Source organism: Polypterus senegalus, chromosome 2 (genome assembly GCF_016835505.1).
Source record: "Polypterus senegalus isolate Bchr_013 chromosome 2, ASM1683550v1, whole genome shotgun sequence".
Classification (NCBI taxonomy): Eukaryota; Metazoa; Chordata; class Cladistia; order Polypteriformes; family Polypteridae; genus Polypterus; species Polypterus senegalus.
In genome coordinates, this window is record NC_053155.1 from 50,618,473 (window position 1) to 50,633,900 (window position 15,428).

The 15,428-nt window shown below is 37.3% G+C and overlaps 1 protein-coding gene across 1 annotated transcript in view; it reads left to right on the plus strand.

The window, feature by feature from the left end:
* The window catches only part of LOC120522895 (CD226 antigen-like), a 53,056-nt gene extending 38,050 nt beyond the window's left edge, over positions 1-15,006 (plus strand). Inside the window, exons 7-13 of the mRNA XM_039743659.1 lie at positions 1,722-1,805; positions 3,299-3,433; positions 6,783-6,866; positions 7,638-7,721; positions 12,137-12,214; positions 14,650-14,688; positions 14,847-15,006. Coding sequence (XP_039599593.1) covers positions 1,722-1,805; positions 3,299-3,433; positions 6,783-6,866; positions 7,638-7,721; positions 12,137-12,214; positions 14,650-14,665 — 481 coding nt within the window. The 3' untranslated portion in view covers positions 14,666-14,688; positions 14,847-15,006. The remainder of the gene's footprint in view (positions 1-1,721; positions 1,806-3,298; positions 3,434-6,782; positions 6,867-7,637; positions 7,722-12,136; positions 12,215-14,649; positions 14,689-14,846) is intronic.
* Positions 15,007-15,428: the final 422 nt, after the last annotated feature.

The following is a 15,428-nucleotide window of genomic DNA, read 5'->3' on the forward strand; positions in this document are numbered from 1 at the left end:
ACTGTATCTGCTTAGGAAATGCTCTCCCTTTGTCAAAACTGTACACACATTTTTTTTTTATATCTCTAGACTTTATATTGTGAGCAAATTCTTCTGCAAAGTTGAAAAGCTGATAATCCTGCCTTGGTATATGTGCAACTAAATTGCTTTCACGCTCATTATTTGAATGTCCACAACAACCCACATTTCTCACACTGCACTAATAAATTAAATATATAAATATATTCATTTACATATATGAAATTTGAATTTTCATAGAAACTCTTTAAAAACATAAATATGTAGATAATACAGTATAAAGCAATGTTCAACATCTAAATAAACATTTGAAGAAGCTTCTACAGTAATGCAGATGTGCACAACATAAATAATAAAGGAAGCATATTTACAGTTTACATGTAAAAGAAACATGACTTAAAAAGGTAAACCATGTAAACGAATGAGCATTTTCACCATTCACACAACTGCAAATCTACACATACTGATGCCTTCTGTGCCACTCAATATTTCTTTCAAGAGGTATTTATTTACCACCTCTTTATCTTTTTAGTTCTGCAAAAACACAGATTTGCTCTACTTACTGTATTGCTTGTGAAATGTACCATACATCTATCTATAATCAAATCAAAATGTATTTATAAAGCACAATTTTAAAACACTGTAAGTGTAAACTAATGTGCTGTACAATAAAATCAAAAGATATTAATAATCAGTACAGAAACGAAACACAAAAATTATAAAAAAAAATACAAAAACAAATAAGTTAAAGGAACCGATTAAAGATAAACAAATTAAAGAATAACATGGATATGAAAAAATTAATAAATTGTTAATAAAATTATATAACCCATACAGTAAACGTTGAGACCTGCTTCATTTAATGTGTATAGTTAACTTTATGAAAATTTCAGTACTGCACTATGTCATAGTGTTGTAAAGCCGGAGCCCAAGTCACTGTTTTAATTTCTTTCTTACTTGCCTATTTTATCTTATCCAATTATACCTTATGAAAGAGACAACTGAAGTTTGGGTATTGAGAATTAGGTGCCAATAAGCAGTACCAGTGTGTAGGCAATTGAGGAAAATTGTGTTGACATGAGGCATTCATTAGGACTACAGGAACAACCATCATCATGTTCTGTCATCATGTAGTGAATATCATAAAACCCATTCATTTTCTTGGTTTTAGTTTCCTGTTATCAGATTGAAAAAATTCACTGTTTCCTAGCAGTACCTCACATAAATTATGAATGAGCCAGTCCCCCTTGGCCACAAATGTATGTGAAAAAAAGATGAAAAATACAGTCTTAAGGATTGTCGAATCTCTGTGAGGCATCAGTGATCCCTGCTTCATCTTCATGCCACTGTCATTTTTTTTTTTTTTTCAACACTTACGTAAAACAAAATATTGATTACTATCCTATCATACAAATAAATAATAAGATCATTTATAATTAAATATATATTCTTACTTATTTTATATGATTAATTAAACTCACAACATACTGAGTTTTTCAGTGTAGGCTTTAATGCTTATGAAGTCATACTATTAGTTATAGATTCTCAGGGAATTTGACACAATTGAATTTAGGGGACGTTTTAGGATGAGAAAAGTCATTCATTCTTTTGGTGACTGAATTTCAACTATTTGTTTTAAACATTATTAGGACAGTGACTTTAAAGCATAATAACCAAAAAAGTTTTATTTATTTTTTTAACAGCCGTGAAAATGTCAATATAAATCAATCAGGCAGTAAAATGAACACACCTCAAAGAAGAAAAGTGTTATCTCCTAAAAGTGACAAGTAAGTTTTTATTTACATAAAGACAATTAACAATTTATATAGCACTTCTAATGTTTTTTCTCTACATAAATTGTTTAATATTGATAAGCCAAACATTATTTACTGTAGATAAACTGCTACAAATTTTGATATTAAAAACAATCATTCAGTTTTCGATCCCACATATCCCAAAGCAAGATCACAGGGAGTCAAAGCCTAGAGTATCATATCTGCATAGGGAATAAGGCAAAAACTGGAATGGGACACACATTCACGTATAGATAGATACTTTATTAATCCTAAGGGGAAATTCACATACTCCAGGAGCAGCATACTGATTAAGAACAATATTAAATTAAAGAGTGATAACAATGAAAGTATAACAGAGAGACAATAATTTTGTATAATATTAACGTTTACCCCCTGGGGTGGAATTGAAGAGTCACATAGTGTGGGGGAGGAACGATCTCCTCAGTCTGTCAGTGGAGCAGGACAGTGACAGCAGTCTGTCGCTGAAGCTGCTCCTCTGTCTGGAGATAATCCTGTTCAGTGGATGCATTGGATTCTTCATTATTGACAGGAGCCTGCCACAGATGTCAGACTGTCCAGCTTTGTGCCTACAATAGAGCCTGCCTTCCTCACCAGTTTGTCCAGGCGTGAGGCATCTTTCTTTATGCTGCCTCCCCAGCACACCACCGCATAGAAGAGGGCGCTCGCCACAACTGTCTGATAGAACATCTGCAGCATCTTATTGCAGATGTTGAAAGAAGCCAGCCTTCTAAGGAAGTATAGTCGGCTCTGTCCTTTCTTACACAGAGCATCAGTATTGGCAGTCCAGTCCAGGTATTTATAGGTCTGCACACAGTCACCTGTGATGATCACGGGGTCTATGAGGTGCCTGGGCATCCTAAAATCCACCACCAGCTCCTTGGTTTTGTTGGTGTTCAGTTGTAGGTGGTTTGAGTTGCACCATTTAACAAAGTCTTTGATTAGTTTCCAATACTCCTCCTCCTGCCCACTCCTGATGCAGCCTACGATAGCAGTGTCGTCTGCAAACTTTTGCATGTGGCAGGACTCGGAGTTGTATTGGAAGTCCGCTGTGTATAGGCTGAATAGGACCTTAGAAAATACAGTCCCCTGCTGACCTCCATGTCAGAACTGTAGTTCCCGAGGCGCACATACTGATGTCTGTCTTTAAGATAGTCCACGATCTATGCTACCAGGTATGAATCTACTCCCATCTCTGTCAGCTTGTCCCTAAGGAGCAGAGGTTGGATGGTGCAACTACAATGGTGCAGACATGCATAACAAATAAAGGAAAGAGTATTGACAGTTTATATTAAACAGAAACATGTTGTAAGCTAAAAAAAAAAAAAATCAGCCTGTATGTTTCTTTCTGGCCACAGAATTACGTCTAAAACAAAGTTATATTTTCTCCTGCTAAACAATGTTGGAAGAGCTTGCTTGAATTCCTTATCCATCCCTGGTAGTTCTTAGCCTTTATTTGTTCACAGGCATCTTCCATTGCTTAAAGAAGGGCCACCAGCTGATCTGGATTCAGTTCATTCACCTTCCAACGCCGTGGAGAAAACAGCTTTTCAGTGGTGCTCAGAAAAGGAGAATATGGTTGAAGGTGTAAAACCGAGAAGGTAGGTTTTCCTGGAAACCAACTTGAATGACTGCAGCCCGATAAAAGATTTATATTGTCCCATACAACTGGTAGTGTATCCCTTAAATTAAAAAAGGAATGAGTATGTCATGCAAATTGTGCAGGAAACTGAAAAGATGGGTACTGTTGTAGGGTCCAAGCATTACATGGTAATGAAGCACCTTATGCATGCTTATAACAGCACATTTGTTTCATTTACCACCATGCTGATCAAGAACGTCAGCTGTGACTTACTGTCCAATAATGTTTCTGCCAAACTGTCTTCTATTGGCAGGGTTAAATTCTGCTTCATCAATAAATACACATTCATTCTGTGCATAAATGGAATCCAGCTTGAAACTGAAAACAGCACTTCACTGTCATATGAACCTAATTGCATTATTCCATTACAGTACTACATGTACAGTAAACAGTGTAAAGGAATGAGCTTTTTCACTAATCACACAACTGCTTCTCTGCACATGCTGATGCCTTCAATGCAGTAATCAGCTCAGTATTTCTTTCAAAGGGTATTTTTTATAAAGTTGCTTCATTCTATACTGTTGTTTTTTTTTTCTCAGATTCCTGTCTGTTGTGGACATGATTACACTTTGAATGTTTGTAAATATGTCTTGATTCCCAAGAACTGTGGCCCTAATTTCACTCGGACAGAGGGCATTGTTGGCCAGTACCATGTTTACTTTTGCAGTGTTTGCTCAAGAATAAAGAGAAGCTACCTATCACCATTTTACAGTCTTCTTTCAGTTTTGCAAAAACACAGATTTCCTAAACGTACCATATTACTTGTCAAATGTACCATACCTCTATCTATAATACAGTAGTGGTAAAACCTGCTTAATTTACTATGCATAATTATCAGTAGGAAATTTACAGTAATGCACTGTATGTGTCATAGTACTGTAAAGCATTAGCCCTAGTCACTGTTTTAATTTCTTATTTACTTACCTATTTTATCTTCTCCCATTATACCTCATAGTTTTGATACCTGTTTTAATTCCTAAAGGGTTGAATTATGCCGGCTACCATGAAACATAACATATTGGGCTTCACACGTTGTCCTGCTTCTCTTATGTTTAAGCCAAATTTGATAACATGATTAACTAGTGTAGCCAATATCTCATTTGAGACTATTGCCTCCTTGGACAAGCCCATCCTCATAATCATGCTCTTTCTCTGACCTCTCCTCACTTGCCTCCATGGGGCTCCATTGTGTAGCAGTCAGGCACAGAAGCCTCTTCAAGTTCCTTTAAATTCAGTTGACTGCTCAGGCTCTAACTTATTGGTTGAACCCTCCATGATAGGTGTGTCTTAATTCTTCATTTATATATTTTTGTAAAGGTACAATATATTGTTAATAGTTTATAGGGGCTGCAGTGGGCTGGCACTCTGCCCGGGGTTTGTTTACTGCCTTGCGTCCTGTGTTGGCTCAGATTGGCTCCAGCAGACCCCCGTGACCCTGTAGTTAGGATATAGCGGGTTGGATAATGGATGGATGATGTGGAATGAGCCCCGGACACAGACAGGTAAACATGTTGAAAAGCATCACCACATGTTTATTTACACTATATATTTACAAATATGTGCCACACAACCCACAAAGTCCAGGCCTCACACTGCCTCTCTCCTTCTTCAGGCCGCATCTTTGCCTCTCCTCCCGAGCTCTGTCCTTCCCCTCACCCGACTACAGCCATTGAATGGAGGGAGGTGGCCCCTTTTATACACACCCGGGTGTGCTTCAGGTGCCTCCCGGCAATCTTCCACCGGCACTCCCCAGTGTGGCGGAAGTACCGGCTCTACATCCGGAAGCACTCCGGGTGTCCTTGATCCCATCCCCACAAAGAAACTTGCCATCTTTGAAGTAAACTCTGTTAGCATGCCTAATATGTCTTCACTCTTCCTTGTGCGTCTCACATTCACGCTTCACATTTTGCTCACCAAAACCAAACTGGCGAGTCAGATTGCCCAGAGGGACTGAGAATTAGGTGGCAATATGCTGTACCAGTGTCTAGGCAATTGAGGAAAATTGTGTTGACATTAGGCATGCATTAGGACTACAGGAACAACCATCGAACACTAAAAAACTGTTTTTCTATCATCCTGTATTGAATATCAAAAAAACTTCATTTTCATGGCTTTATTTTTCCATTAACAGATTGTAAAAATCCACTGTGTTTCCTAGCAGTACCTTGCTTAAGTTATGAATGAGCCAGTCCTCACCTGGCCACAAAAAGTATGTGGAAAAAGATAGTCTCCATGAGACATCAGTGATCCCTGCTTTATCTTCATGCCAATGTCATTTTTATTTTTTTGCAACACTTTACAAAATTAAACACACAACATTCTGAGTTTTTCAGTATTGGCTTTAATGCTTATGAAGTCATACTATTAGTTATAGAGTCTCAGGGAATTTGACACAATTGAATTTAGGGGGAGTTTTAGGATGAGAAAAGTCATTAATTCTTTTGGTGACTGAATTTCAACTACAGTAATCACTCCTCGATCGCGGGGGTTGTGTTCCAGACCCACCCCAAGCGATAGGTGAAAATCCGCGAAGTAGATGTTTGTATGGTTATTTTTATATATTTTAAGCCCTTACAAACTCTCCCACACTGTTAACGTTATTAGAGCCCTCTAGACATGAAATAACACCCTTTAGTCAAAAGTTTAAACTGTGCTCCAAGACAAAACAGAGATGGCAGTTCTTTCTCACAATTAAAAGAATGCTCTCTTCAAAAGAGCGCCGTCAGGAGCAAAGAATGTCAGAGAGAGAGAGCGAGATAAGAAAAGCAAACAATCAAAAAATCAATACGTCCTTTTAAGTATGCCGATGCACCGCGATAAAGCGGCATTTTGTAGAGGAGCGTCCGTATCCTCTAGGCAAACAGCCCCTCTGCTCACACCCCCTCCGTCTGGCACAGAGAATGTCAGAGAGGGTGAGAGAGAACGAGAAAAGCAAACAATCAAGCACCGCGCGGGAAGCATATCTTATATCATTGAGGAGTTTTAGTTAATATTTGTAATACATGCCCTGATGGGGTAGCTTCTCAGCCATCCGCCAATAGCGTCATTTGTATGAAATCAAATGGGCAAACCAACTGAGGAAGCATGTACCATAAATTAAAAGACCCATTGTCCGCAGAAATCCGTGAACCAACGAAAAATCCGTGATATATATTTAGATATGCTTACATTTAAAATCCGTGATGGAGTGAAGCCGCGAAAGTCGAAGCGCGATATAGCGAGGGATTACTGTATTTGTTTTAAACATTATTAGGACAGTGACTTTAAAGCATAATAACCAAAGAGTATTTTATTTATTTTTTTTACAGCTATGAAAATGTCAATGTAAATCGATCAGGCAGTAAAAGGAACACACCTGGAAGAAGAAAAGTGGAATCTCGTAAAAGTGACAAGTAAGTTTTTATTTACAATAAGACAATTACCAATTTATATAGCACTTCTAATGTTTTTTTTCTCTGCATAAATTGTTTAATATTGATAAGCCAAACATTATTTATTGTAGATAAACTGCTACAAATTTTGATATTAAAAAAATCATTCATTTTCCGATCCCACATATCTCAAAGCAAGATCACAGGGAGTAAAAGCCTAGAGTATCATATCTGCATAGGGAATAAGGCAAAAACCGGAATGGGACACACATTCACTTATATGCCTACATATGGTCACAATGGGCCAGTTTATATCTCCCAGTTATTATTTTTTTGCAACACTTTCCAAAAGTATTGATTACCATAATTAGTTCAGCATGGGTTATTACCCTATTATACAAATAAGTAATAAGATAATTTATAATCTATTTTGTTTTACAATGGTTAGTTCAGCATTCAACTGCTAAAAGAACAAAAGTATTTCCACTCTGAAAAAGTAAACCCATGGAATTAGCAGCTTAGCTTTTCTGCTCTGTCAAATTAAACTCCTAAAATACCTGTATGTTTACTTTTTTTTTTAGTTTTACAAACCTTTTATAATTCAGCAAAATTAAACACACAACATGCTGAGTTTTTCAGTTTTGGCTTTAATGCTTATGAAGTCATAATGTTAGTGACAAATTATCAGGGATTTTGTCACCAACTGAATTTCAACTCTTTTTTTAAAAAAAACATTATTCACATAGTAACTGTAAAGTGTGATAGCCAAGTAATTTATTATTTTTTTAACAGCTATGAAAATTTTAATATCAACCAATCGGGTGGCACAGTTAACACACCACGGAGAAGAAATGTGTTATCTCCTAAAAGTGACAAGTAAGTTTTTGTTTACATTAAATGAAAAGACAATTACTAATTTAAATAGCACTTCTAATGTATTTTCTCTTGTAAAATAAGCACAAGAACACCACCAAAGGTTTCGGGGGATCTCCCATATACTGTTGCACAAAAAAAAAGGAAAGTGACGTCCTTACAGACTGAGTTCAAAACGGAACTTATACAAAAGAAAATGAGAGTGGTATATATAGTTGGATTTGCATGAAGCGATGTTCATGAAGAGGTGGGATCTTGAGGACGGGAACAATAAACAACAAAAAACCTGTAACGGTGAAGATCCCAAAAACACACGTGGGTTTGACTCCTTATGTATCGCCATCCAATGTAAAGCAGCATGTTTAGTAACAAGGGTAAACTCACAGGCTAAGAAGTTGTATCTCAGCTGTGTAATGGCCCATTTAACCGCCAAGGCCTCATATTTCACTGCTGCATACCTGGTTTCCCGATCCACAGTTTCTCTGGCTCAGGAACATCACGGGGTGCTCGACACTATTGATGCTTTGGCTTAGCACGGCAATAAGACCTGTGTCCGAAGCATTGGTCTGGAGACTGAAAGGCAAAGAAAAATCGGGAGAAATTAATACAGGTTCCAAGGTTAGAGCCTGCTTTAGGTCACAAAATGCAAAGTCAGCCTTTTCATCCCATAACACTACATTGGGAACCACTTTCTTTGTCAGATTTCTCAAGGGAACCGCTCTGTCAGAAAAATAAGGAACAAATTGGCAGTAGTACCCCACTAAGCCAAGAGAGGCTTTGATCTGCCCCTTGGTTGTCGAATTGGGCCAACTCAGGATGGCTTCAGCTTTGAAACACTGTGGTCGCACTGTACTCCTGCCCACTTGGTAACCTAAATACTTGGCCTCGTTAAATACAAAGAAACATTTCTTGAGATTGATCCGAAGGCCGACTTCATCAAGTGTTCAAAGCACAGCTTGAATCTGCTGTCTGTTGCTTCCGTGTGCTGGAATAAATGGCAATGTCATCAAGGTAGGCGGCACTATAAGAATTGTGGGGCCGTAGGACATTATCCTCCAGATGCTGGAAGGTGGCTCATGCCCTGTGCAATCCAAATGGAAGTACACAATATTACCAGTGTCCACTAGGGGTAGTAGACCTGGTTTTGGCCTTTGTGGATTCTGTTAAAGGAATTTGCCAGTACCCTTTGGTCATGTCATGTGTGCTCAGATATTTTACAAACCCTAGCCTCTTGAGGAGGTCTTCCACGCATGGCATAGAATAGCCATTGAATTGGGATACTTGTTTAAGCTGATGGAAGTCATTGCAGAACCTTCAACTCCCATCCGACCAAGAATATCTGGCTGGACCAGGGACTAAGGAATGGGTCAATATGTTAGCCTACTCCTCACTTTCCCATTGCTGGAGAACTTCTGTTATTTCAAAGACCAGAAAATAGGTTTAACTATTATCGTTTTCCTGCAATGGCAAGAGAACCTGTGAGGAAGCCCGCTCTTGGTCCTCCTTGATAGCTGCTCTGGCTTGCGCCTTGGCTTCGGATTCGGCGAGCCTGGTTTGAATTTCCCTCAATTGCAGCTTCACCTTCTACAGTTTGGTGGCCATATTGTTCAGCATCATATTTACGTCCTGTTCCTGTTCTTTACAGACTGAGTTTAAAACTGTACTCGTACAAAAGAAAATTATATAGTTGGATTTGCAGGAAGTGATGCTATGAAGAGGTGGGATCTTAAGAGTTGGAACCGGAAGTGCCATCATAAAGAGATGGGTCTTGATGATGGGAACCAGAAATGATGTTATTGTGTGGATTCTTTTTTTGTTCTGCTGGGAGAGAGAGGAAAAAAGAGTTAGAGGGCAATACCAACCCATGGTTCGGCGGGTAACTGCATCTATTTGAGCCTGTACACTGTTTCCCAAATGCATGTGTGTGACACTTTACAGAATTTTTTTTTAATCTTGATAAGCCAAACATATGTACTGTAGATAAACTGCTACAAATTTTGATATTAAAAAAAATCATTCAGTTTCTGTTCCCACATATTCCAGTGCAACATCCTAGGGAGCCAAAGCCTACATTATCATTTCTGCATTGGGAATAAGCAAAAATCTGAAGAGGACACATATTCACTTAGATGCCCACACACAGTCACAATAGTCCACTTTACATCTGTTAGGTTAACTAACATGAATGCTCACAGATGGGGAGTATAGAAAAACTTCATACAGACAGTGACCAGGATAGCCTTGTATCCCCATGTCTTGGACCTAGATTAACATTGAAAAAAACTAACCAGTGCAGCACCATTAGTTGTTTTTTTTTTTGTTTTTGTTTTTGTAATTAATTGATGATGAAAATTTCTTTAACTAAATTTTTAAATCAATTTTGAAAAACAGTTCCATTGATATTTTGAAAAAAATCACTTTAGAAACCTCTCGGATGATCATAAGTTAGTTCATTCTAAAACATTATTTACTTACTTTGCATGCCATGGAGTGTGTGTGTGTGTGTGTGAGTGAGAGTATGTATGGGTGCATACAGTATATAGATAAAATATAGAAAGACACAAATATACACTGCCAGTCGAAAGGTTTAAAACACCTCAGTTTTTCCAGTTTTTCTTCAAATTTTATCTGTTGAAATGCAATGAATGACTTAAATTGGTGAAAAGGTACAGGTTTAAATTTAAAGTTTAGGTTAACAAAAAATGGAAAAAGGAAATATCAATATTACAAATGGGGATTTTTCAGGGAACAACTGATGGGCTACTACCTACAGATGTTCTGCAGCAATTAAAGTAAATTAAGCCTTACAAGTTAAAGCAAACAATTTGCACAGTTCTACCACCTTCTGGTGATTACTTAAACTTTCAGTCTGTCTTAAAGCAGAGTTAGAACAGACTGTGTTACTACATCCTCTGAAGTACTACTTGGAGAGTATTCCAGCAATAATGGCAAGAAATGGCAATTAACCAATGAAATGAGAGAGAGCAGTATTATCCTTAGAAATGTAGGCCTTTCATTTAGAGAAATTGCAATAAAGAATTTAAAGTGTCAATAAGTACAGTGGTGTCCTATACAATCCAATGGCATTGTGCTTTGTGCTGCAGAGCATGTAGTAATACAGTCTGCTTTAAGGCAGACAGATGTATATACAAATATATTGCCTTCAGAAAGTCTTCAAACCATTTCATTTTTTCCACATTTTGTTATGTAGCAGCACTGTGCTTAAACTATTTCTGTTTATATTATTCCCCTTACCAAACAACTTGTAATATTCCAGAATGATAAAGTGAAAACATGACTTTAGGAATTTTTTTGCAAATTTATGAAATATACAGTATAAAATGGAACTATCTCATTGACACAGGTACTCACCCTCTTTGCTCTGACATTTGAAATTTGGCGCAGGTGCATCCCATTCTACTGATCAACACTGGTTCTACATGTTGTTTGAAGTCCACCAGTGGTAAATTCATTCGATTCACATGAGTAGGAAACGTCCCACAGTTGACAATGTATATCAGAGCAAAAAACCAAGCTATGTGGTCAGAGGAATTGTCTGCAGAGCTTAGGGACAGGGTTGTCTCTAGAGATTGGAGCAACTTCCAGAAGGGCAATCATCAGTGCAACATTCCACTGAGTGGCCAGATGACAAATAAAAGACCGTTTGGAGTTTGCAAAATGGCACCTAAAGGATTCTATGACTATAAGAAACAAGATTCTCTGATCTGATAAAACCAAAATTGAACTGTTAGACAGGAGGCCAAAGTGTCACCTCTAGAGGAAACCATTCACAAATCAACTGCATTGTAATATTCCAATAGTAAGCATGGTTGTGCCAGCATCATGATGTCTAGCAATAACAGTTACTATAACCTCTGTCTTTTTTATCTTTTCTGCAGTTGTTTAAATATTATAACCTCTTCTAATACAGACCATGTTTTACCTTCTTATACGATGTGGCATGCTCTGTTTGCTTTTATCATGACTAACGAGTGTGTTCCTCCTGAATTATTTCATATTGACTAACTTACTAACTGGAAGGAAAGAAAAGTAAGGATTTAAGTATAATCGTCATAATTTTTTGCATTATGATAATGATATATAGCATTTGACACTCAGAAGAATAAACATATAAAATAATGTCTGTCCATTTTCCTTTTCAGAGGTCACAAAGAAATAAAAACACAATTATATTTGTAATTCCTGCATTTTACTATATCACCAAATTGTAAATTGGTAAATACTTCTTAGCAATCATACTAAAAAGGATGAGCCAAGCCAGTTGAATGTTGACATATTTTATCAATAACAAGTCTCAGTGGCTGTCAATATAGTTAAACAGTGTTGAATGTAAATGACTCATTTATTCTGTCAATGTTATTGAATTAAATTGTAAACGTGTTTTTCTTTTCTATTAGTCATAGCTACAGTAAGAAGAAATCAGAATTTGAAAGCCCTAGTCCTCAGCCACTTGGGAATTCATCAGGATACAAAAGGTATAACCTTTGACTATAAAATCTGGAACATTAAAGAAACCGACTGAAAGTCACCCAATGATTATGAACAGCAGTGTTGTAGAATAATGTACATTCTGTTTACTGGTAAGATTAAAAACTTGGCCAGTTTGGTATTAGATCAGACCCTAATGCTCAATGGAATGGTTAATTTAAAGATGATTCTAAAATGTTTTGTTCACATCATGAGAAATAGAAGGTTCTCTAGAGAACGTTTGTTGTCTTCTACTTGCCCACTGATACCAATAAGGGACTAGGAAGCACTGGTGATTAAAGATGTTTACTGTTTCGGATTGCCTAAATGTGTGGCACTAAATCGCCAAAGAATATTGTAGCAGGTCTCTGTTTTTTACTAATATGTTTCTGTACATTTTTTATTGATATATATACTCCTCTGCATCGAGAGGAGTCAGATGAGGTGGCTCGGGCATCTGATCAGGATGCCTCCTGGACGCCTCCCTGGTGAGGTGTTCCGGGCATGTCTAACCGGGAGGAGGCCCCGGGGAAGACCCAGGACACGCTGGAGGGACTGTGTCTCCCGGCTGGCCTGGAAATGCCTTGGGATTCTCCCGGAAGAGCTAGAAGAAGTGGCCAGGGAGAGTGAAGTCTGGGCCTCTCTGCTCAAGCTACTGCCCCCGCGGCCTGACCCCGGATAAGTGGAAGAGGATGGATGGATGGATATATATATTGTTGAAAGTATCATGGTGGCTTAACAGATACAGCATTCTGGGTGTGGAGAGTTTATATGGCTTCCGTGTATATGTGTGTGTGTGTCGTAAACCCCCACCCACCCACATGCACAAGAGGTGCTTGTCAATTAGATTGGAAATTTTAAATTAATTTAGTGTCTGAGTGAGTGAGTGTGGGAATGTGTAAGGATGGACGCTACGCTGCCCAAGCACTTTATCCATGACTGTTTCCAGCCTTGTACACAATGCTGCCGAGATATGCTGTAGTCCCTTGTGACCCTGAATTGATTGGAAAAAGAGATGTGATATTATATTGTGTTCACTAGAAAAAGCTATATATTCACTATTCACTACTGATCAGAGTCCTCACTCTATTCAATATGAAGAATTAAGTATTAAAAAAATGTTTTTTTTTCCATTGAAGTTTATAATGTTTTATTATGCTGTGGACATCCACCTTCCACCATCAGTTGGGTTGCTATGTCTCTGTCATTCCAAAACATGGCACATTGGAGACATTAACACTGCTTTTATAAGTCCCATACCCAATGGCATACTAATGGCAAACATTAATGCTAATGTCGACATTGATTACCTGTATTTCATCCTGTTTTGGATGGGTGGCACAACTAGTTTGAAATAAAATGTGTAGTGGCAGCATATGGCACAGAGGTTATCTGATTCACAGAACTAGCACTCTGTGTTTTAATTCCATGTGCAATCATCACTGTCTTTATGTAGTTTGTACATTCTCCCCAAGTCTTTGAAGGTTTTCTCAACCTCTGAGATTTGTATTATTTTAACCAATGTTTCTAAGTTTACCCCATGTGAGTGAGAGTGTGATTGTATGTATGGATATACCCTACAGTAGTCTTCTTCCAGTAGGTCAAGGTCTGCATCTTGATTTGCACTCTCTGCTGCCAGTGTAAGTTCCAACCACTTAAACTGGACTGAGCAGGTTTGAGAATGTTATGTTTCAAAAGCAGATGTTTTAATTCCATTTTAGATTATCTGATGCAGTAAACTGTCCTGTTAGGAATTAAGTACACAATCTTTTAATGATTTGAGCCCCTGTGGGTGTGGGTGGATGTGTGTGTTACCAGTTAACAGAGACACAATAATATCTTTTTAAATATATTAAGAACTTTTTACCTTTTTGTTCTCTTAGCTTTTAATATTGTCGACATGTATGTTACCATTTCAGATCATATTGTTTCTTAATCCTAGTTCTAGCAATGTTTTTGTCATCATTTTACCAATATGCTAAATTAATGTTCTTTACATTACACTAATAAAGCTAATCTGCATTTAGCTAGTTAAGTGTGTGTGGTTGTTCTAGTTGAAAATGTGTGAATGCTTAATGATGTAGTAAAAACTCAGTTTTGTTGAAGAGAAAAGGCAGTACTAAAAGTAACTTATTAGAAAGCATTGGCAGTGGAGCTGTCAGTGTATATAAAATTGAAAAAGCCCATGCCAGAATTCCACTATTAGCAGCTGAAAATGATGAAAATAATGGTGTTCATTTGTTACTCCCATTGGATAAGTTATCTGCTCAATAAATGAATGCTTCTGCAATGTTTTTTTTTTAACAATATTGAATTCAATGGTTCAGTGTCATACATTGTCAATTATGATGTAATTCCCATACTTTATTTTTTGTAATTAGTAAAGACAAGTGGTTATATGTCAGATTTTTACTAATCCTTTTTTTTTTTCTTCAAATTCTAGGTCAATAAACTTTTAAAACTGTCCCAAGTTAAGTGAAAGGTAGGTTAACATTAGGGTATGTTTTAAACTGTAGTATCAAAAATGTAGATTAAAACTTTTTCCCACGTTTTTATTGTTTATTCCAGCTCAATATGTGTGACGTTTTTATTATTCATCAACCTTTTTTTTCACTTCATTCACTTTTGCTGCATTTCCAGATTTTTCAACAAAGACCACGAGACATCTTCTTCACTGCCAAATACCAGAATGTGGATTTTATTAGTGTGAAAAGAGCTCAATTTGAAAAGGCAGGTTCACTTCCAAAACTTGGATTTCCCATTTCACAAAAGCCTTTTCTTGAAGCATCCTGTAAAGTTGCTTATCGAGCAAAAGAAACCCAACACTATTGGAGGGACTTTAGTAATGCTATATGCGTTGGAAATGGTCAGATTGGTTTGTTGACTGAAACGGAGAGAAAAATGGATGTCAAATTTATTTTCACTAACTTCTAACTGAAATCTTGGCAAATTATGTAATTAATTCTAGAACAGTTGATACAGTATGTCTTAATATTTTGAAACCGCTCATTGAGGAATTGGCATCCTCGCCATTCCTCATCAGGATGCAAATGGATGAAACTACAGACATTTCTCAATGTGCCCAGCATCTTGTTTTTGTTCCCTATGTGTATGCTGACGGCATCAAAGAAGAATTCTTATTTTGTAAGTCTCTTTCAGGAAGTACGAAGGCCGACAGCATTTTCAAAATGGGAAAAGTTTCCCCCCACCCCCCAACAAAAC